The sequence below is a fragment of the Montipora foliosa genome, chromosome 2, assembly GCF_036669935.1.
Source record: "Montipora foliosa isolate CH-2021 chromosome 2, ASM3666993v2, whole genome shotgun sequence".
Taxonomy (NCBI): Eukaryota; Metazoa; Cnidaria; class Anthozoa; order Scleractinia; family Acroporidae; genus Montipora; species Montipora foliosa.
Genome location: NC_090870.1, coordinates 48,069,637 through 48,092,136, shown reverse-complemented (window position 1 = coordinate 48,092,136; position 22,500 = coordinate 48,069,637). Strand labels below are relative to the sequence as shown.

The window sequence follows — 22,500 nt, the reverse complement described above, 5'->3', positions numbered from 1 at the left end:
GTGTCTCGAAAAAGAGGGTTTGGGGTTACTTTTTTCGAGTTTTTGGCCTCTTAGGGTCTTAGTTTTCGAGACACCCGCAGCGTTCCCCAAATTAAATTTAACCATTTTTTTAGACATAAGTTAACCAAATGCATACCCTCAATATCGTACGACACAAACATACTGGGCAAAAAAAAAAAAAAACAGTAATAATAAATTGACAATTTTACTAAAAAGATAATTCAGTTTGCATAAACTGCAGAAATTAATGAGCTCTCTGATCTACAGTAACTGGAAATTTATTTTAAAAGAACCAGACAGTTCCTAGCACGTCCAAAAACATTTTCCCACAGAAAAGAAAAACACTCGAAAACACTATTCAGAGCAACAAAAGAAGGAGTGTTTTACAGAAGTACTTGACTAACATCACGAATATAAGTAATAAAAATTCCTTTCTTTTGAATGTACTATGTGAAGACAATAAGTTAGACCCATTTTAGTAATAAACAAAAGTTAAGCGCACCTTTTTAAAGTTAGCCAAAGAGTAAGCTTCGAAAGCCAGCAACTTTAAAAAGCTTAGGATCGCTAGAGCTAATCTTCTTAAAATAACAATGATGTCATAAAAATGTAAAATAGCAGATCAAATAGCATAGAACAAACTCTGACTTCTTTAGGACACGTGATCCGGAACGTCACAACCAACAATAGAACAAGAAATTTCACACTGGCGCCTGAAGTACCAGTCACGCTATCCCACTGCATAGAAAATTTTAATGAATATTTACCGAAATATATTATCAAATACCCCTCAATTTCTTTATTTAGCTAGCGTTTTGCCAAAGAACTTACACGGGTTTACCTTTAACTATGCTTAGATTTCAAACCGAAACCACAGAAATCTTCCGTCGTCTTCCGTGCAGTATTTTCTCTCGTGATTGTTTCCAAAATTACACCAGATAAATGGGAATATTGCCCTAACTACGAAGAGTGTTTTGTCAAACAAGTCATTTTCCCTAATATTTACCGCTTATAATGACTTTTGGTATATTTCAATATTTCAGTTTATGTTTTCATGTCTAAACACGAGTTGAAAGAAAGGCAACTGTATCTACAAGTGAACGCCTGCACACCTTATAAAAAAATCCATCTGGTTCGTAGACTATTCGAAAAAGTGTCGTGCTAAAATGTGAAACGACGAATCAAGGTAATTGAGTAAAGAAACACGCGAAAATATTGACAGTGTGAGAGAAGAGACACCCATACTCAGCGTATAATAATCAAACGTCATGATGTAACAGATAATGAGCTTGCTTTGCTCTCTGCAGCTGCTATATTAATTCGCGTTATTTGAGGGTTTTATATCATTTGTACTTGTATTGTCAACGGACAGTTCGTATCAAACTTCTACAAGCTAGGCAGGGACTCGAAATGCTCGCTTCACGACTTTCCTTGATTTTGCTCATCTCCTGTCTTGGTAAGTTATTTTTTAAACTGAACTGGGCTAAGTTGATCAATTCATTGCTTGATCAGTTTTATGCCTGGGTCGATTGCCTTCCTTTTCATGACTTTGAAAATATATTTTTACCAAACAAAGGGAGACAGATTAATGGTAGCAAATGTTTTTAAGCTGATATCCTTCCTTAACACATGGTGATTCTCACCGATTTTAATTTTCATTGTTTTCCTGCCGAGTAATTACATGGGAGGTTTAGATGCATCCGTCGCTTAGTGCCGCTTAGTCGTAGAATATTACGAGAGTTCGTACAGTCATTTCCAATTTGAATCCAGGCGCTTTAAAGTAAACTTTTACACACAGTTAGATGGCATTGTTGTCACGAGCTCTTCCCGCTCAAGTTTTACGAGTAACAAAGGGACAATTCCAAACCTGGGAAAAGGTTTCCATCACAAGACCACTATCACATCAATTTTCTGTATATATTTAGCTGCAACTGAGTTTGATATCAATGCGGTGAACCAATTTTCTTTCCCCTCGTTTCCACACCAAAGTTCATATTTCCGACGTTTAAACCTATTTTTTAAGAAGCTGAGTGTTTTCGGCCCTAATATCCTTGCGTAAGATGATTCAACCTCAACACATAAAAGAACAGCTTCTAAAGCCAAGAGTTAGTAGACCGACATCTTCTAAGGTGGATCGGTTGCGTCTTTTAGTTATATTACTTAATTCAAAGGGATATTGCTTATGTTCGTTTTGAACACCTTTGCACACGCATAGAAAGTGTTTCTGGGGAGAGAGGGTTTAGCGAAAACCTATTCCTTTGCATTCAAAACTTCGGATCGAGGCTCAAACCCCACGGAAACGCTTGTTCAAGATTGCAACGCAATGATTGTATTTTGAGAAAAATGCGGAAACCTGACGTCTATTAAGTGAATCCCCAGTAGGTCGCAAAATCACAATCTAAAATATAGAGCTACAATTTCCGGAAAGGAATTCGCCTCCCTTCCCACTTAATGCAATACTTGACTTAACAGAGAAGTTGATATACAGTTCAACCACATTAGCTGCTCAACTGAATCACGGCAATCAGTCATTGGAAATTTCTATCGAATTTCTATTAACCGTTGACAGGTTATAATTCAAACTGAATTATTAGACTCGGGAAGAAAGTTCAATAGATAAGTTTTCCAATTAAGTTGAGTTAGCGTGCCTTTCAATCTGTCCCCTTGGCTTTTCATGAAAAACAATGTCTTACTCTGCGCATTTGAATAACAGTGAGTTTCAATATTGGCTTAATGATATAGATTCGAAAGCACGCAACCATGATAAAATGACCGAGCGTATTCAGTGCGTGTGAACACCATGGTCTTCATTTTGAGCCCAGTCGATCGCGAAGATTATATAATTAAATTATTTATCAACTTATTTGCCTGTGAATAAGGAACTTTTGCAATCACGCACTCAGGATTTAGAAGAAGCATAGACCCTTCCAGATTAAAGAAAATAAGTGACCGCGAATCCAGGATTAGACTTCCTCAAGTTCCTTATTTTGGGTTTCGCTCGGCTCGCATGTTTCAGTAAATAGTCGACTTTTGTGCACTTCTAATCCAGGTTCTATGTAGTCGAGATCATGGTGTGACCACAGTGTTACAACAATATGACGACGGTTGGGTTGGCCTTTGACAGCAATACTTCCTCAATGAAACATGGTCTTTCTCCCTCTCCCTCTCTTGATGCTGTGTTCTAGGTTGGGGTACATCAGAGGATCCGTTTAATGGCTGCCTTTAGGGCTTTCGACAAGTTGCTCGAGATTTCCCAAAAAGTTGCCCAGAATTTCTCAAAACGTCGCTCAAAAGTTGCTTTTTGAAACGAAAGTTGCTCAGAAGTTGCTTAAAAAAACAAAAACGTTTTTTGTTTTCTCTTCTTTTATTTGGTCTGATGCAAAAATACGCAATCTGTACAATTCTAAGTATTTTTGTGCAACTTTGCGTTCTAACCGGCGTCGCTAAATAAATTTGTTCAAAAACAAATGTTGTTTGGAGTACTAAGTCTTGCCACGGCTTCTGCGGCTACCATCAAAGAATCTGAATGACCTTTGTCGCCTGAAACACTCAAATCAGTGAAGTGTGAATCTTGAAAAACTGTCTACTGAAACATTTGTGAATTATGGAACCATGGCCAATTTAAGCACTTAAAGCTGTTCCGATACCTCAGAATTTGTGGAAAACTAGAAATTAAAAGTTGCTCGGAATTCGAAAAGTTGCCAAAAAGTTGCCGAGCAACTTGTGGAAAGCCCTGGCTGTCTTCACACGTTGATGCACCGTATTCTGACAGGAAATCATATTAAGGGCTCCTGACTATGAACAGATCTTGATAATGAATGAAGACAAGACTGCAAAAGAGGAGTTATTGGGGACACTCAATTGGGCCGGCTTTGAAGTGCGAGCGCGACGCGACGAACGAGTGGCTAACTTCCCCTCTCTCGCCTGCAGCCTTGTGTGTCGCTCTCGTGCCTGAAAACCCTCATGAGCTACCATAAATGCCACATTATCAAACCTGAACTCTCCAGACTCAAACAATGAAAATCAAGGTGACACCCCCTGACGCCAATCCCACCGTGTGGCCAGTCTGGTCAGTGTGTCACCTTGCTTTTAAGCCGTTAGTCTCAGATCAGCCGGCCTTTCAAGTTGCATTTCCTTGGGAGAGGTCTCAGTTTGCAATTTTAATGTATCCCCTCAACACAAATGGTTTGACGTTAAGGTGCATTGCAATCTCTTGTTGTAAAATGATATACAATGTCACCTTAATGTTTCACCTTTCATACAACTCTTACTTTAGGTGCTATTTTGATAACCTCTGTTATATGCGATGACGACGTCGACATGGACCAAAATACAGTCACAATGCGTGGAAGTGATACTTCTGTCAAGGTAGAAGGAAAAACCGGAAAAATTTCTACGCTGCATTTTGAACAAGACGACGATGATGATGACGATGACGATGATGACGAGGACGAAGTGGAAGATTTTGACGATGATGATGCCCTTTCATTTCAAGTTGAGTCTCTACGAGAAGTTAACGGAAATGGTAAGTTGTTTTCATTAACTGGTTGACAGGGGACGGTGACAGTGAACTACCCCAGCATACGTCCTCGATAGCCGAGCGGCTAAAAGGCAAAATAACATATGTCAAGTGATTGCCATTTTTTGACGTAGCGTCATTCAGGGCTACAACTTCCCTTCGAGACAAATCAATGCTCTTAGAGGGGTAACTTCATTGGACTAAATACAACTCTGAAATGGGCATATATAATGACAAAAATATCTAAGTACTCCCAACAAAAGACCAAAGATGCATCGTCATTGCGTACAGGAGACGTCGACTTAAGCCGATTTGTGGCCGCGATCTTCGCACTGATGGAAAATGAGGTGGTCAGTTTCTATCCAAGAGTGAGCAATAATAGACCTTTTCGGCTTGTTCGTTTTGTTTTCCCAATAACAGATCATGTGATAATACTCAGGAGGTTTGGTCTTTTGTTTTGTTCATTAAAATGAGGGCATACAAGCATGAATATCCCTGCATGCACTCTTTTTAATGAACAAAACAAAAGACCAAGCCTCCTGAGTATTATCACCTGATCTGTTATTGGGAAAACAAAATGTACAAGCCGAAAAGGTCTATTGAGCTCTGTTAGAACGGCAGCAGTTTCTCTTCATTAGGCAACTTTTATGATGGCGTAATTTGACTATAACTACCAGAATTCAGTTTGTTTTTCTTTTCTTATTTAAAGTTTGTATTCCCAGCGGGGTAAAAACAACAATAGCTCTTATTTGCATAAGATAAGCAAAACCTAAAGGATTCTGGTACTTGTAGTCAAATGGCGTCATCATGCAAATGTCCTATCGAAGGCTGACACGCCTAACGTAGTTGATGGACTGGCTGAAAGATATTGATGAATCGTTTGATCCTTTTTTTGAAAAACTATTTCTAGATTCATGATTGATTGACCGACTGACTGTCTGGATTTGATTGGTCCTTTCTTTATTCACCAGGAATCTCACTCCCCGCCATCGAACCATCTGCACCGTTTAAATTTTCGGAGCTGCAGAACTCAACCAAGTATCAGAACCTCACCGCAAAAACTATAACCCTGGTAACGACATTACCGAACACAAGGACAACTCTCGAGCTAATGGTGGTTTTGTTTCTGGAAAATGGAACCATCACCTTTGGAAATGAAACGTTCAATGTACTAAGCGGGACCATGAAGTTTAACATCAATGTAAGTTTGGAAAATCTTGAGTTTATGTATTCTCTTTCATATTCATCAACAATTACAATAACAAAAAGGCAGAGGGGTCAAAATTAAGTCAAAACACGAGAAGAACGCGAGACAAAAATGCGCGAAACTTCCATCGGACGCGAGCAACATCGCGTCATTATCACATAAATTATAAATTTCTGTGTCTGTCCGCTTATTGACAATAAAAATTAGCCAATGAGCGCGCGAGAATTTTGCAGTCATTGTAAAAAGCCTTTTGAAGAGTATCACGCCAAGTCGGCCACTTTTGTTGGACAGAATAACACAGACTACAACATCAGGGTCTCCGTATTCAACTCTTCGCGAATGGTGTACGGGTTCTATAACGTCCCACTATGTTTATGTAAAATCAACTGAAGGGTCGTGAGTAACGGCCTACGGTTTATAGTCCTTAACTTGACAATGAACTATCTGCAAATGAAATGACAAAGGCAGAACTTCCTTCCCAGTTATTTTAAGACCCTGAGTGTTGGTTCGGGCCCAAATGGGCTACGGTGAGTCTCTGTGTCATCCAGTTCCCACACCCCTTTGGCTCAAATGCAAGTTTGCGCGGATTCTCAATATATCACTTGAAGCTCAAATCTTTTGGTCACGCTGAAAACCTTATAATGTGGCCCTCTCATGACATTTGATCTCTGAGAACCATTTGATAGTCTGAAGAAAGTTTAAGTCATTCTTCCAATTCTCTGGCTCTTTCAAACGGTGCTTTTTGTTGCGATTTATTATGATGGATGGGGGAGTTGGAGAGACTAGGCGAGACTAGGCGGTTAGGAAGACGATCGTTTTGGAAATTGAAACCAACTAGCCTAACTAGTCCCTTCCTTTCTTTTCCTGTGGGGATGGGGGGTGGGGGGGGGGGCGTTAACTGTTCATTCGCATGATGAGCTATAATGGAGTTAATTCCTTTACGTGAATTTTTAACTTGAATGTTTGCCAATTTAGATCACTGGCTGGGAGAGCAACCAGGCCGGCGAGAACCTCGAACTCGTGCTTAGCGTCAAGAGTCAGGCAGAAGAGCCGGAAGAAGTTGACGACGATGAACGTGCCGACTCGGACAAAGATCCCATTTGTGTGGATCCTGATGACCCCAATGAAGAGGATGATGACTGCCCTATCATCTACAACATGGGTGCCAACTCTGAAATGGTGCTCAATAGAGGGGTAAGTGCTTTCTGGTTTGGATTTTGCGATGAAAATTTTGTGGCAGTGCAATGTACACTACACACTATGTCACCGGGTGGTAAGGGTGTAAGAATGTAAGAGCGTAAGAGTGTAAGAGTGTTCGTGGTGCCAAGAGACCCGCAGCGCGTGCATAAATCACGGGAAAACAGGTCTGTAGGAAGCGTGCTTGAGTTTCAGCAAAATGAGCCCCAAAATTGTCAAGAATTTGTGACGGTGATGAATAATAAAGCAGCTGCTATTTCCCAAACGAGGCAATTAGCTGTTGATGAATAACCTCGTTAAGGAGAGAAAGTTTTTGATTTTGCAGAAACAATGGTCAACCTCAAGAGTTGGGCGATTGTGATCTTCGTGTTGAAGTCGCACATTTCTTGACAAACTTTATAACACTTGAAACAAAAAAAAAAAAAAACACCCAGTGTCTTGCCATCATTTTGACACAGATGTATCCTTTGTTTCGCGAGCAAACACGCAAGGTAACTTGATCACGGCGCCCGCTGAATTCGATGTCACTTTCGATTTTGCGATTTATTTGTGCAGTCAAAAGTACAAACGTAGCAAAAATCTCCCAAAATGGTTTTTGCTGTTGGTAACTTTTTATATTCGTGGTTCAAAATTTATGTTGTTTTATGTCCCAAATTTGTTGCTAATGGCAAAATATTTTATTCTCGATCGATACTTCCTAAAAACGTCCTTCTGCTCTTCCTTAAATTTGCGTATCAATATTTATTTACTTTTGCATCAATATTTGTTTGTATAAAGCAGGCCAACAAAATCTGTACCTTGCTTGGTTCGCATTTTAAAGCATTAAATATAATTTTTGGTCCTATGTTTCCGGTACAAACTGATATATTTTGAGGGCTCCCATTCAGATACTAACCCCTCTGGCTAGGGCTTGACTCCAATGAACGTTTGTCTTAGAAAGCTGTCAGAGTGCACTCTTAACCTTGTGGTAAAAAATCTAATCAATCTAATTGGTCAATGATCAAACCGAAAGAAAGCCACAGATAGCTAATCAAATGCTAGCCGATGCTAGCCCTGGATGGCGAAGTTTTTGCTTGACTACATGATTCGCGTGCAGTGCTTCTACTTAATTACGTCAGACCTTTTCGATATTTTTTCACGTCTATTATTAATAAGTAGTCACATGATTTTCTGGTGCAATTTGGAATAAATTAGCTCTCGTAAAAATTTCTAAAGCCTACGCATGGGCCTTAACCTTAATCACATGGCGACCATATCTGAGTCCAAAGGGATTGAAAACTCTTGTTGTCGTTCCCAAACATTTCAACCCGAGGCTCCGGGTTCGAAATCTATTGTCTATGGCCAATATGGCCGCCGCGCGAATAAGATCTATTACAACCGGTTCATGGTCTTTGATAACTTGAAGTTTGGCTGTTTGATACTCAATTGAAAGCCGCTCAAATTGAACAGAATAGAGGTAAACTAACCCGGGTTACGCTAGTTACTGCTTCTGTTGTTCTCTTGCTTGGAGCCAGTACCATCACGAACACGTTTCTTATTGTCTTTTTTTTTCAGGTTCTTGTCAACGACGGCAATTACGTCAAACTGCCAGCAGGGTTCCCAAAGTTTGAAGTCACTGGATTTATGAGCAAAAGGTTAATTTACCGTCTGCCCTTACCATTCGATTCGGTTTTAATTGATCCAAGTGTGAACGTAGGTGCCTCTACACCCCAACAGCCGGGTAATGGCGGAACCATCATCACTGTGTCTTCACTTTATTTCTTCATCCTATCCTCGCTGTTGAGCATTTTGGTAGCTCACTTTTGATAGACTGATGACATTTGTCTGCTCGTTGCGCCTCAATATAATTAGTATTTCCCTAACGACCTTCTAAATTAAAACAGCAAAACCGTCAATGACGTCAAGAAAGAAGGCAAAAGAAGGAGAAGAAGAAGAATTTTAACGGTTTTGTGTTCTGTACTTCTAGCTAGCTGAAAAAATTGTAATTGTTTTGATACTGCTTGTCAACCTGCGGCAAAAGTGCAAATACTCTTAAACCCTAGATCTCAAAGTTTCAGGGCAATTCAACTTCAAGATTGCATTGAAAATGCATCAAACTTCTTAGCTACCTTAAGACAACAAAAGACCATTTTTTGGTTTGTTATTTTTTATAATTAACCGTTCTACTTAATGTTAGTATTTCTTGTTTTAGCCTTTGGGGAATTCTCGTTACATAAATTTGTATACTGAATGAACAAATTCAACAATCTTCGCGATTACTAATCGAATTCCCTAATAATCAAATTTGAAACGCTTGAGTGAATCAACTCCGAAAGCCTGACAGGAGTCTGCTGGAAATGCAGAATAGAGGGGAGGGAATATTAGGTACACTCTTGTCCTCAAGCAGCTACATATTTCGTCACATCACAAGGGTCCCGTGAGAAAAGTATTCCACGTCGGAGATTGCAGTCTGGAATATTAGACAAAGGTGGACAATTCTGGAGACATTAGCGTTTTAACATTGTCAATAGGCCATTTCCGAGTTTGTGCCTGCCTCCTCTTGAAAGCGAGTCTAAGTGCAAAGTTTTTGGTATGAAAATTATTTTTCATTCATATGTAAAGTAGAACTAATTACCATCACAAAAACTTCGCACTTAGACTCGCTTTGAAGAGAAGGCAGACATGAACTCGGAAATGGCCTATTTGTGTCAATTTCATATGAGAAAGATGGTTATATATGTTACAGGAATAATATTGCTAGTACAGTGATAAGAGGGAAATATCTCCAATAGTGACGCACTCGTGTGAATTTGATCAACTTTCATTCCATTTTATTTGCGGATTTGTAGTTTCCTTTATTAGTAAAGCACTTGCGCTCGGCTAAAGAGTGTTTTCACATGACGCTGTCTCTGATCAAGAAAACGGAGTCCCTAGTTGATCCTCTGCGAATTAAACTCCGTGCTCGTCTATCGTTTTAGTTGCAATTGTATCGTCTGATCACCTTAATTGAAAACACTCTTTATAGGCTTGAGTGCTTGGCGTGCTCGCAATTCCTAGTTACAAACCATGAGGTTATAATAGAGAAATGTAGAAAATCGTTTGTCGTAGATATATTTAATGGTTCAACTCGCTGCTATTCAATAAACTGTGGACATGTGCTGTTACAGTATTGTTTCATGTGCTTGTATGGTTGCATCACACTGGAATCCTGATCTTATGTTAGATCTCGGGGCCGAGGTTTTGGGAGCAGAGTTCGCGCCATTTATGAATCAGAGTTCTGCGGTCTCTCTCGAACATCTCGCTCTACTTCTCCCTTCTGAAGAGCGATCACTCGAGAAAAAACCTACTTGAGTTTCCGCGGAAATGATGAACACGAATTCTAAAATCTTAAAGAAGAGTTTGCCTTCTATTGACGAATCAGCTTTATTTTTACAAATGGTCTAGATAAAAGCAGTGAAGAAACTAATCTTAAGAAAAACACGACACGTCTGTAAAACTCGGGAGTGTCGTGTCTTTGTTTTTACATAATTCTTCTTTCCTTGATGGTGGAGGATTTCCTTATTTAATCGTAGAAAAAAAAAATTAAAAGCTAGCGTTTCTTCAAACATATGGAGTGTATGCTAACTGCCTAGTACCTTGTAGTGATTTCTACAATTTATTTTTCAGATGACCAGCACATAACACATGCTTTTTATATTGGTATCAAAGTTATCAGCCCCGTAAGCTTGATAGCCAATATTACCACAAGTGTCGATTCTTCCGGATATCCTCCAGTTCCAAACCCGATTCTTGAGTCAGGGCTAAGGCAATCATTTTTTTCATTGCCAAGGATACCAATTCTCGCTCTACTGTGAGAAGCGCCACTATACCCGTTAAAGCCTTCCATGTTGCAAAAGACTGGCAAGGATGCTTGTGATCCAATGATCATCTTCCAGGTATGCCGACCCAGTGAGGTCGCTCGGTATTGCCTATCAGCGATCAGCGAGTAAAGAGACACTGCTTGCTTCGCTATGTCAATGAAATTCAGTGCTTGGCCAATCTTCATTCCGAGGCAGATCCTTGAAAATGGTGTGTTCCAGTAGGTCGGTAATTTTGTCTCGCTAGAATCAAAACCAGTCTCCCCTCCGGCAACGTTGATGTCAACCTTATTAATCCAGTAGGCGGAATCGTAGTGGAATGTACTCTTTGAAAAGTGGGAAAAGTAAAACTGGCTTTTAGTGACTTAAAGGAGATAACTTATTGAAGAATATTAGGAGTTATGCGTTACTGAAGAGACTGTGGAAGACTGTCGAAGAATAACCATTCGCAGATATCGTTGCAAAGGCGGAACATCCTCCTCAGTTATTGAAACACGGTATCGGTCTGGCCCAGTCTCGTTCCCAGGCCTAAGTGCTTAATTAATCACAAAAAGAGAAGAAGCGCGAGACTTATGGCCAAGCGCCATAGCGCAAGGTTTCCTCGGGGTATATTTCGGATCCGCTCGACCGGTGACGTCACGTTTGACTTTACGTAAGGGCTAGTGGGAACGAGGCTGGGTCTGGCCGATACTCAGGCGGATGGCCGGCCAATGGCCAGCCGAAGGGTCGGTGGCTCCAGTTTTCTGGCATCCAAACGACCAAACCTTTTTAAGATTTTACATATGGGTTATTGACCAAGCGTGAAGTCAAGAAGGCTGGATATTGGCCAAGTTCTTTCTTTGCGTGTTTATGTGCTGAGACGAAGTCGAGGTCCATAAACACGCAAAAAAAAATAAAAAACGAGGCCAATATCCAGCCATCTTGACCGAACAAGCTTGGTCAATAATGGATTTATTACATGGGATAAAACACCAAAAAAAATGATCTTTGATCTTTTGGGACCAGGCGAGTTGCCCGCTCGGGTAGCCGATCACAGAGCGGGATTTGGTTCATCTTGCCCACCCACTGAGTTAGTCAAATAATAAAAACAATTATTCAATGTTGTCTGGGAGACTCGGTGCAACTCGCGCTTCGCAAGTAATTTACCGTGTCCTATACGTTCCGCTTTCTGACATCCAAATACAAATAATTATTCCATGCTATGTGTGAGACCCTGGGCAACTTACGCTTCGCGGGGTATTTACGATGTCATATCCAACTCACGCTCATCTAATAACTGTTAAATAATTGTATGCAAACTCATCTAGAACGTTATACCAGAAACATAAATGTTAGCATATTAACTAAAATGAACTAATAAGTTATGTCATTCACTATATTTAGAAAAAGCGTTGCTCGCATAAAGGTGCTACTTACTTTTGGACTTCGTACAAGTCCTTACATGATCTCACAACTGAAAACACAAAAGATTAGTAGTGAAATTGTTTTCTAACAGCTTGATTGTTTGTGAAGGCCGTAAGTTAGATAACTCATTGGGTTAATTACGTTACCTTCGTTAAATAAAGTATGTTGTATTGTATTGTATTGTTTTAGATTACAAGAGCCTAATTCAAAGGAAAGTTGTTAAAAGAGAAATGAAGCTGGCTAAGACTTCAATGGCAGCCTGCTCGCAGACGGATAGAGAAACATATATAATTAGAAGCTATATTCTGTATATTGGAAGCGCGCTGGGTACACGAGGAGCCAGGAGCTCATCAAAAGAAGCAAAGAGCTATGTCCCATACTTGGCTCAGGAGCCAACCTCTTCCCGAATACATTTATTTATACAACGCATTCCTCGGAAGATTCATCACACCCACTGTTGTAAAAGCCAATTAAATCAGAGGTATTTCAGTGTCAAGGAAAAATATGATACTCTCCGCGTGAAAAACCTGTTCCTAAATTAAAGTTACTTGGGAAAGGGTTCATTCAAGGAATTATTGAAGATAGAGGCTCACGCTTGACGAGCTCCTGGAGGAGGGGGTTTTTTCCCTTCCCGTCTCTCCTGCATGTTTCCCACCATCTCGTTTTGTCACCCGGCCAAGATTCATGTTCAGCGTCTAATTAATTATACATGTTTCGCGATAGCAACACCATCTACCGCCAGCGAGCAGACTACTTCAGTGATAACACGCCTCTATTGATTTGTCTGAATACATTACCTTTTAATAAATTACCTTTTTTGCAGAATCCGCCGATGAATCCTGGTTAACAAGTGCACGTAAAAGTGCTATACTTATTTCTTGGCACGCAGATTCCCCCGCGATGGCACGGCAAAGACAAACATGGATTCTGTAATGAAGCGGATCATTACTGAGCTTCCTTAGATCATTGAAAAGAAACACTGAGCTGCGTTTAAGGGCGCTGTTACTCTGTGCAATTTTTCGCCAACTTAATTCGGAACATCCAAATGCGGCAAAAACAGGCACCGGAAACTCGAGTAAACACGAACCTGTGAACTTTTGATTTGACGAAGTTAAGAAAATAATTTGAAAATAATCTTGAATAAATTTTCGACCCTCGACCATTTACCCTCGACCCTCGACCCTCGACCCTCGACCCTCGACCAAAAGGCAAACTCAAATTTTCGACCCTCGACCATTTACCCTCGACCCTCGACTAGTTACCCTCGACCCTGGACCAAAAGGCAAACTCGGATGTAAATGACCATATTCAGTATATTCGTACTCTCAGCATTAGACTGGAACTATTGTAGCTTGCAATGGAGGCTAATGCGGGGAAATATTTTCAAATGCAAATACTTTTTAATATATTCCCACGCATTAGCCTCCATTGCAAGCTAGTTCCAGTCCAATACTGAGAACACGAATATGCTCTCTTTGATTCAGCTTCAATCTCTGACGCAGCAGGCAACAAAAAAATTATGTATGTAATCTGGTAAACATGTCGAATTTTATGAAATGTTTACAAGTTTAGAGCATCAAATCTTGAAAGATTTCCTAAAACAAAGACCTAAAAACCGATGTAAATCTCCGGTCGGAGCTGTTTTTGTGTATGTGTCCCAGTTTCGAAATCCACACTATATTAGTCGTCAAACTTCACAGTTATTTTTCTTTTTGTTACCTTGAAAACACTTTAAAAGATCGGCTCTCCAAAATTAGCGGTTAGCAGTTTCACAAATGACTTTTCGGGCCCGAAAAGTTTTCGGGACTTTCGAGAAACGGGCCCCTTGCGGTTTTTTCCGCAAGCGCAATCACTCTGACCAGCCGTCGTATGTTTGTGACTACTCTCTGGGAGAGGGAAGGGTTTTTTTTTTTTTTTTTAGTCGTCCTCAGTCTTCAGAGTTTCTACAGCCAGCTCGGGTTGAAATGCTAGAAAAAGTCAGTAAGGCCAGGCAAAACCTCTATCAATAACAAAATTTCCCAGCCAGCTCATCGAAACACCTGTATTTTTGCCAGACAGCAAGATTCCTCTGGGGAACAGATAATGTGAGGAACGGATTCGTTGGGTGCTCCTGAAACTTGGCGACAAATCTTGGATCACTGATTTCATTCTTTATTTATAGACTTCACCACAAGCAAAAATTACGAGAAACTTACAGGAAACTGTTGCGGAGAAAAGAGAGTACTCAGGGATTATTAGAAGTTATTCATTACATTTTTTAAAATAAGACTCTATAAAACATTAATTTTAAAATAACGGTGCATGGCGAGGAGACATCCAGACACCTCTAGGCTTGCATGAGGGGAGGCATCATCTTGAAATAACGCATATGCTGATGCACGCAATAACAACCAAAAGATCGGGGCTTGATTATTAAATTGTCTAAGAGAAAATTAAGAAATTAAACCCTCTTTAGAAGCAAGGCAGATTGATTCCAATCGCGTTATGTCAATCGAAGAGAAAACTTTCCAGGAAAAAAGGTCTGCTTCCCCAGAGATTCCTTCACGTTAAAAATCCAGTCAGCTTTCAATTGGAGAAGCAATTGTGCATTCCCTGGAGAAACTGAAAGTCAAAGCTTATAAGAGATTCAACTGTTAACATGCCGTTGAACTTACACTGCACTTACACTGCTGAGCAGTCTCTTGAACTCAATTTTTTGGTCTTTGGAATTCTATTTTCTTTGAGTTCTATTCTAGTTTGCTTCATTTAAGAAAATACGGATTCGAATGGCCAAAATAGTCAATCAAACAAATAAATAATGCGGTGTGGAATTTGCATGAACTAAACGTCAACAAGTTTTTCTTGTGTAGTTTTTTAAGTTTTGCACTGATTTGTAAAGGACTTGGCGGAGAACAAAGATAAATACTTGAAATAATGAGATATGAAGGCAGAAACAGAGATGTTTCTGGTGTTTTAAGAACTTTTGCCGAGTTGAAGCCTCATATGAAAGTGTGATTTCATTTTCAACAAGACAAAGCTAGAGCAGAAAAAATAAAGAAGTTATTCACCGGCTTAGGTCGGTCCTTATAGGGAAAAACTGTGCCCTCGCCATTGAGTACGGCCTGCGGCCTCAGGGCCGTGCTCAAGACATCGGGCCTACTTTTTTCCTAAAGGGACCTCCCAGCCGGTGAATAACATATATATGTTTCCTAAGATAGCACGATCTTTTCTAAAAATAACAAGTTGTTTTTTCCCGCCAAAAAATATGATTCACATGTTTTGCTAAAATTAATGGTTAAACTTATTGTTAAAAATGCTCTTTTCTAGTTCATAAACCCATCTTAACAGACGAAGATGTTAGCTCTTGTAGTTATTCTGAAATTCGAGATGAAATATACGTTTATGCACATATGTATGTTACCTTTAGAAGGGCGCGTGCGTACACTTTGTAATGTGCGACTCCAGTGCTTTCCATATGAGAAGTAAAATGACTTTACCCGTGAATATTAATGCCATCGAAATCGTATGCTACTTTGACAAGGGCGGTCTGGAGCTGTGAGTCGGAGTGGGATTTGTCTCGTACGGTTTAGGGGCCGACATATCCCTCCCTCAATGCCGTACCGGGAGGAAGGTCGGTATCTGAAAGAAGCGAAGGGCCAACTGCGTCCAAAAGCCATCGCACGGGCCGAAATCCCGGGATGACTCGTTTAGTACGACGCTCCAGCCTCATGTCTGGAGGTACTGCGTTTTTCTCTCTTGTTCAAACATTCCGTCTGTTCCGTCAGCCCATGCGTAAATGTTCTGGCTCTCGGTTCATTCTCGTCACCACCATCTTATGTCTGTGCATGACCCAAGGGAAAAGAGAAGAGCTCTGGGGTCGAGATTGGCTCTCCGATACGTACCATACCAATAAAAGATGTTCGTTTAATTTTTACAAGGAAATGACATTTCAGTTGATTCTACAGGCAACTGTGGATTCTTGGACATGCAAATAGCAGATTGGTTATCCTCGAATACCAAGGTTGCTGCAGTCTGCTTGATTGCTAGGTCTGATAGAAGTTGTCTCGTCCAAATTGCTTCTTGCGCTGTGCTTGCCAATGCCATGTATTCAGCTTCAGCAGTTGACAGAGCGGCAATTGACTGTTTCTTACTTCTCAGTCCAACTGACTGCTGCTCCTCCTGTCTGAAAAACGTAACCAGATCAATCCAGTCTGCATCGGAGTAACCCACGCAGTCTTTCATCTCTCCTCTGCTGTAGAGTAGACCCAATTCTTGTGTTCCGTTCAAGTTTCGAGAAGATGGCGTGGCAATGTGGCCGGCGTCATCTTGTTTGAGCAAGCGCGTGAACGGCCTCTGAAAGTTTTATCCGCTGATCAGCTAGGTCTACACTTCCTTTGAGTCAGTTCAGATGCACCCAGTTCATACTTCAGTTACAGAAATCCTGCTCTCAAACACAAAAGCAAATCCTCACAATGCTTTTGAATTCTAAAATTTAGCATTTAAAATCTTTGGAGTGCTGAAATGTAGATCAAAGTTATGCAAAATGCTAAATAATGCTAGGAACTTCTTTTTACAGAGAAAGTGCGAAAAAACCAAATAATGCCAAAAAATGCTAGCATAATCGGGAAGGGCCTATTTGGAAGTATTTACACGGAACCGTTTTCGTCAGAAAATCCAAGTCGTGATGGTACATGCGAGCGCTGCACTACTTGCTAAATTCACTATTTTGAATTGAAAAATGCAAATTTCGCGCCAAAAGAGTAACCGTATTCAAATCGATGCGGTTTCGCTGTTTACACGACAGATGAAACCGGATCGTTTTGAAAACGCTCCACTTTTGGTAGCGGTTTCAAATTAGGCTTGGTAGGCCTGTTCCTTTATCTTAACTAGACAATTACCTAGATTTCTGCGGAGGCAGACCGGGCATTTGGAACTCCGAAGGACTAACTCTGCAACGCCTCAACTTGACATACTTCGGGGATTATACATATTCCTCGGGAAGAATGCGAGGGATTATCATGTAAGTGATCCTTCAAGTTGTTTCATTTTCTTTGAAAACTGACGGGAGTCGACGGCCAGTTCTGACAACAGGAAAGTGCCCAATCTCGTACCCAGAGTCCTCGGGCTTCTTGGTCAGCGGGTGAGCGACGCCCGGAGAGACTCTGGGATAATCGACTCCATTTTCCCAGAAAACGTGGGTTCCGGTCTTATTACGTATGCTTGAGTTTAACCGGAAACAGAAAAGAGAAAACCGGGCGGGTTGAAAGTGTTCGAGAAACAAGAATTTTAGCCTTACACACAAAGAAACTGGAGAAATGATCATTGGTTTGCTGTAAGAGTAAGTGAAGATGAAACCTCTGACGCTTTCGGTAAGTGTGTTTTTAGTGTTTCAGCGTACATTCCATCGTTCAAAATGCCATCGTGCAAGCAACACGATTGACAAATTCTACTACGATTTGTTGTTTCCGTAATTCTGAATGGCTTCGACAAGACCTTATTCCACAGATTTCTCCTCAAAGAGACTGATATAATGTTTTCCCACGGTACTTTTGCAACAGCAACAGTAATCACTTTTTAGCAGCGTGGGAAAATTCCCGTACGGTATAAGACAATTTAAAACTTCGTGGTTTTTTATTTTTGTGATTTACATATTTCTGAGGTAGAAAAAAACAAACAGCACTGAAACTAGTTTTAGGTTTTGAATCTCCCTCCAAATTCTGGGGCTTCCGAATTACTTACCGACTTCCTGTCGGACTGCCATTGTTACGCAAGCGGCCAATCAAAAATATAGTTCAAGTCGATTATCCCAGAGTCTCTCCGGGGTAGGTAGTATGGACGCTAAAGGACGGCTAGGGATGTGTAAGGACGCTAAATGACGGGTAGGGATGTGTAAGGACGCTAAAGGACGGCTAGGGATGTGTAAGGACGCTAAAGGACGGCTAGGGATGTGTAAGGACGCTAAGGGACGGCTAGGGATGTGTAAGGACTCTAAAGGACGGCTAGGGATGTGTAAGGACGCTAAAGGACGGCTAGGGATGTGTAAGGACGCTAAAGGACGGCTAGGGATGTGTAAGGACGCTAAAGGACGGCTAGGGATATTTAAGGACGCTAAAGGACGGCTAGGGATGTGTAAGGACGCTAAAGGACGGGTAGGGATGTGTAAGGACGCCAAAGGACGGGTAGGGATGTGTAAGGACGCTAAAGGACAGATAGAGGACTTGAGGATCTGTACATTATAGGGTATCATATATAAAGTACCTACCCTCTCCGAGCACTCACCCGCTGACCAAGAAGCCCGAGGACTCTGGGTAGGAGATTGGAAAGCGCCCTATTAGAGACGAGCTGCCTAAAACTGGGTATCCTGCGGTATCCTGTGTATCCCTTGTGCTGTGTTTGACACCGCTGATTTTTCACTTGGTTACACGTGGTTCAGAAGTTTATCAACAACCAGCTTCGTCTGAGCTTTGGTGGTGGACAATAATAACATTCAGCTGTTTTGTACAGTACAATGGCTAAAGAGGTGCCTCAATCCGTCAAGTTTTCGTTGAAGGCCGTTCTGTTATCGTGTGAGAAAAGCAGGGGAATCAAACAGACCGCTGTCGAGAAGGACTTCTTTAAATTGAACAACTACAACCTTGATTTCGGAAAGTACGGATTCCATGATTTGTATGAATTTTTGTTGGCCGTTCCAGATGTTGCAAGACTGCAGTATTCTCCCAAGGATGGAGAAAATAGAGTGTTCGGTGTTGGAGGCCAAGGAGTTTATATGTCAGCCCATGCAAAGAAAGCCGAGGGAATTCCAAATGGTCTAAATCCGCTTCCTCCATCAGAATGGCCTCGAAATAAGGCAAAGGTCGGCGCCAGTGTGAAACGAACTGTTGCAGAGACTCAATCTTCTTTGAAAGTGACTGTACCTCCTGACTCAAGAAAGAAGATTCTGCCCAACGCACAAGGTCTCTTTGGACTTCATATAAAGAATGTACCCTCAGATTGTTTAGAGGTGAGGATGTTTCTGTTTGACAGGGAAGATATCGTTGACTTCATCTATTGTCATTAATTTGCCAACCAGAGCCTCATTGGCTTTCGAAACAAAGGGTCTTCTTTTCCTGTGGTTGGCACATTTGAATAACAAAAGCTGTTTGTAAACAGGTATCTTCCCTATACATTAAAATTAAAACATTAAACAAGGCTGACCTGTAAGGTGAAGTTTAATTCTAATTCTGCAAGTTATTGGTCAGGAGTGAAGGAGTCACATGAAATTCTTTGATTGCACTGACTCATGTGATAAGGCGGCCATGTTGGTGCCAAAACAATAGAAAATGTAACTTAACCCTTTCACTCCTGTGGGGTTCCCCATTGACGAGTAAAATCGTCTGGCGTTAGACAGAGTAAAATCTATAAGTCTCAGTGGCCCTTACAGAAGTGAAAGGGTTAACTTAATGGAGACATTAAGTGAACCTAGCTGTTGTTAACCCTTTCACTCCATTCATCTGAACCTGTGGGGTTCCCCATTGACGAGTAAAATCATCTGGCGTTAGACAGAGTAAAATCTATAAGTCTCATTGGCCCTTACAGGAGTGAAAGGGTTATTAAATTAAGGTTTGCATAATAATAGTCAAATTCCTAAAATACTTTTTCTCTATTGTTCTTTCCATCAACTTGGCTGCCGTGACGTCAGGTGCAATCAAAGAATACTGCACAAAAATCAAGCAGTCACTTTTAAACAAGCAAGTGACTGGTCATTCGCATCTGGAATAATAATAATTATTATTGCAGCATATGTGGGGCTGTACATGTATGAGGATGTGTAAAGCAGATCAAGGGTGGGCATGTGACTTCTTAGCTCCTGACTGATAACTTGCAGATTATTATTAAACTTCACCTTACAGGTATTAGCCTTGTTTAGTTTTCTAATTCTACTATGTCATTGGTCACTACGAAGTCACATAAGAATTCAACGCAAATGGCTATGAGCATAAAATTAATAGCAGTGCCAATAAAATTGGAAAAATATTGAGTACCAAGAGCCTGTAGGAGGGAAGACTGCAATAACAGGTTTGTCATAAAACGTTGCAAAGGTTTGGGCACTTGCCCATCCAGTTGTGTTCAGGATAGTGCTCACCGATATGTTCATCTTCTTTGAGGCTGAAACCAAGGCAGACCTGGTCTTGTGTCAATACCAGATTTCTCAAGAACTGCCTAAAGCCATCTGCCGATGGTGTCTGTAGAAACAAGATTGTGGGCTTTGTTATAACTCATCAATAATTGGGCCTTACTTACAGGCCCTGAACAACGAAGTCCTTTTAACATAATTAGTCACGAAGGAGTTTAACTGCTTATCTCGGCTGTGCAGTAAGCTTGAAGCTCTAAGCACCCATCTGGATGTTTTAAGTAGTTCATGGGTGTACAGTACTGTGCAAAAGTAATGCAAGTGATTTCCGACGAAATTCCTGGCTTTTTGCAGCTTTTCGAGGAAATTCCGTTTGAAATGATATTTCGCTGATTTTTCGCCGCAATTTGCAGGCAAAGTCTTGCTTGAGTGTTCTGTCTTTGTTCCCAAAACGAACTCAGAGCTCGATCGTGTGTAGCATGTAAGTTGCTCTAAAGCTGAATTACATGCACAAGATGATAGAAACCTTGTGTTTGTAGTGTGTTATAATTCCCTTCTAATCAGTGATCGATGCATGCAACTAAATACAGCAAGCTTCGGCACGCAGTTCATACAACAGTTATCAAAATATATTTCAAGTAAATTACATGACGATCAATTGGATGAATTACGTGATTAACTTTGCTCGATACGCTGTCGAACTTCGGCTCTGTGCTAAGGGAAATTTCGCGTACTTACAAATGTAATGGTGAAAGAACATTATTGATCGAGAATTTTTGGTGAGGTGTTGAAAACCCAACGAAATTTCCCCTATTGTTAAAGCGAATTATTACTCGGAACACATCAAATTTTCCCTCAAATTTTCGCGCGATTTTTCGATGAAAATTCGCAAAGACAAAGAACGAAATTCGCGCATTTCACTTGCATTACTTTTGCACAGTACTGTAAAATACAGAAAGAGTCATAGTGGTACCCAGGGATGTCATTAAGCGCCAGCTGCTGGTGAAAATCGCCACTTAAGAAAGGGGTGATCGTCAGCTGAAGTTTGGGCATCGATCAAGAGTGACTGAGAAGATCAAAAATTATTCTCGACAAAGTTTGAAAGTCATTCGATGTTTTAACAAAAAAAAATTGAATATCTGTTAGTATACGGAATAAGCACTAGAATGTATGGATACTGGAAATGAAACAAAAGCGTTGTTTTAAATACTGTTGTGGGTGTCTTCTCTTTCTCTATATTCGCCATCGTGAAGATTGCTGGGTGTTGTGAGACACTGGGACAATCTTGTTACCATGTCCAACTTCCTTCAACTGGATCAATTTACTCTTAGCTACATCCCTGGGTAACATACAAAAGTGTCAAAGTGGTAATGTCTAAAACAGGGTCTGGCACTATTTTCCAGAGAGTAAAGCAATCACCATTGGAGTCTTTAAGGGGATCCCTAAGGGTCAATCTTTGTGGTGGGTGAAGAGTATTAAGGTACATGTATGTCAGGACCACAGAAATGTCCCAAACAGTAGACCATGTAACACGACAATGATGGTCTGGCCGTAAACTGTGTGTTATGGTCCAGAGGGTGACTTCCAAATGGTACATCTTTCAAGTGGGTGTACATTGTACAGTGCCGCTCGGAGATAAGCGAACAACGCAGACGCAAAATGAACGCACGCGATACGCGTATACGCATTTTTTTTTACGCGTCTAAAATTGCGTGTCGTATACGCGTTTGTGCCTTTGTTATTCATAACCATAATTTTGCTTTCCTGTATTGTTTGTGGAGACAAAAGAATAAATTGCGTGACTGCCGACAAGTCGAAAATTTGCATACGGTATGTGGCCTTGATGACTGTCAATTTCGATCCGCAAATGCCGCCGATGAAAGCATCCACAGGGCATCATTTCGAAGTTTAATACCCTTTACATGCAACAAAGGTCTCGAGAGACGAGCGAAATTAAATCAGCAAATTATGACCTGAAAAACCGAAGACATGATCTTTTTCAGTGTTTGCCGTGACGCGGTATTTACATTGGCCGATTTTATGCTAGAGACGTTAAAGTCTTCAAGACGCATTTGACGTCTGAGACGTTAAAGCCGTCTGGTATAAAAACGGGACGCATAAAAGTAGATAAACTAACGGACAAAAACAAGATTTTTCTTAAAAAAATGACTAGGTTCTATTATCGGAAGACACTGGGCACAAGCAAACATCGGCACCAAATAAACGTTAACACACGAATATATGAGCAAAT

General features: G+C 40.7%; 3 protein-coding genes across 5 annotated transcripts in view; 2 read left to right on the top strand and 1 right to left on the bottom strand.

The window, feature by feature from the left end:
- Nucleotides 1–576, bottom strand: part of LOC137993367 (skeletal aspartic acid-rich protein 1-like) — a 13,163-nt gene extending 12,587 nt beyond the window's left edge. The window contains exon 1 of the mRNA XM_068839168.1: nucleotides 503–576. The gene's annotated coding sequence lies outside the window, so the exon portion shown is untranslated. The remainder of the gene's footprint in view (nucleotides 1–502) is intronic.
- A 468-nt stretch (nucleotides 577–1,044) lies between these two features.
- Nucleotides 1,045–10,063, top strand: LOC137993363 (acidic skeletal organic matrix protein-like). Of its 2 annotated transcripts, none has more exons than XM_068839163.1 (5): nucleotides 1,045–1,183; nucleotides 4,274–4,522; nucleotides 5,488–5,717; nucleotides 6,699–6,917; nucleotides 8,475–10,063. In XM_068839163.1, exons 2-5 carry the CDS (start codon nucleotides 4,318–4,320, stop codon nucleotides 8,724–8,726), a joined length of 906 nt encoding a protein of 301 aa, XP_068695264.1. In that variant the 5' UTR covers nucleotides 1,045–1,183; nucleotides 4,274–4,317; the 3' UTR covers nucleotides 8,727–10,063. The 2 variants fall into 2 exon arrangements, with proteins under 2 accessions (XP_068695264.1, XP_068695263.1); XM_068839162.1 differs by lacking the exon at nucleotides 1,045–1,183 and adding an exon at nucleotides 1,259–1,453.
- Nucleotides 10,064–18,543: 8,480 nt separating this feature from the next.
- The window catches only part of LOC137993362 (uncharacterized), a 45,578-nt gene continuing 41,621 nt past the window's right edge, over nucleotides 18,544–22,500 (top strand). The window contains exon 1 of one of the 2 annotated variants that reach the window (XM_068839160.1): nucleotides 18,544–19,139. In XM_068839160.1, coding sequence (XP_068695261.1) covers nucleotides 18,648–19,139 — 492 coding nt within the window. In that variant the 5' untranslated portion in view covers nucleotides 18,544–18,647. The remainder of the gene's footprint in view (nucleotides 19,140–22,500) is intronic. The other variant, XM_068839161.1, reaches the window with a different exon arrangement.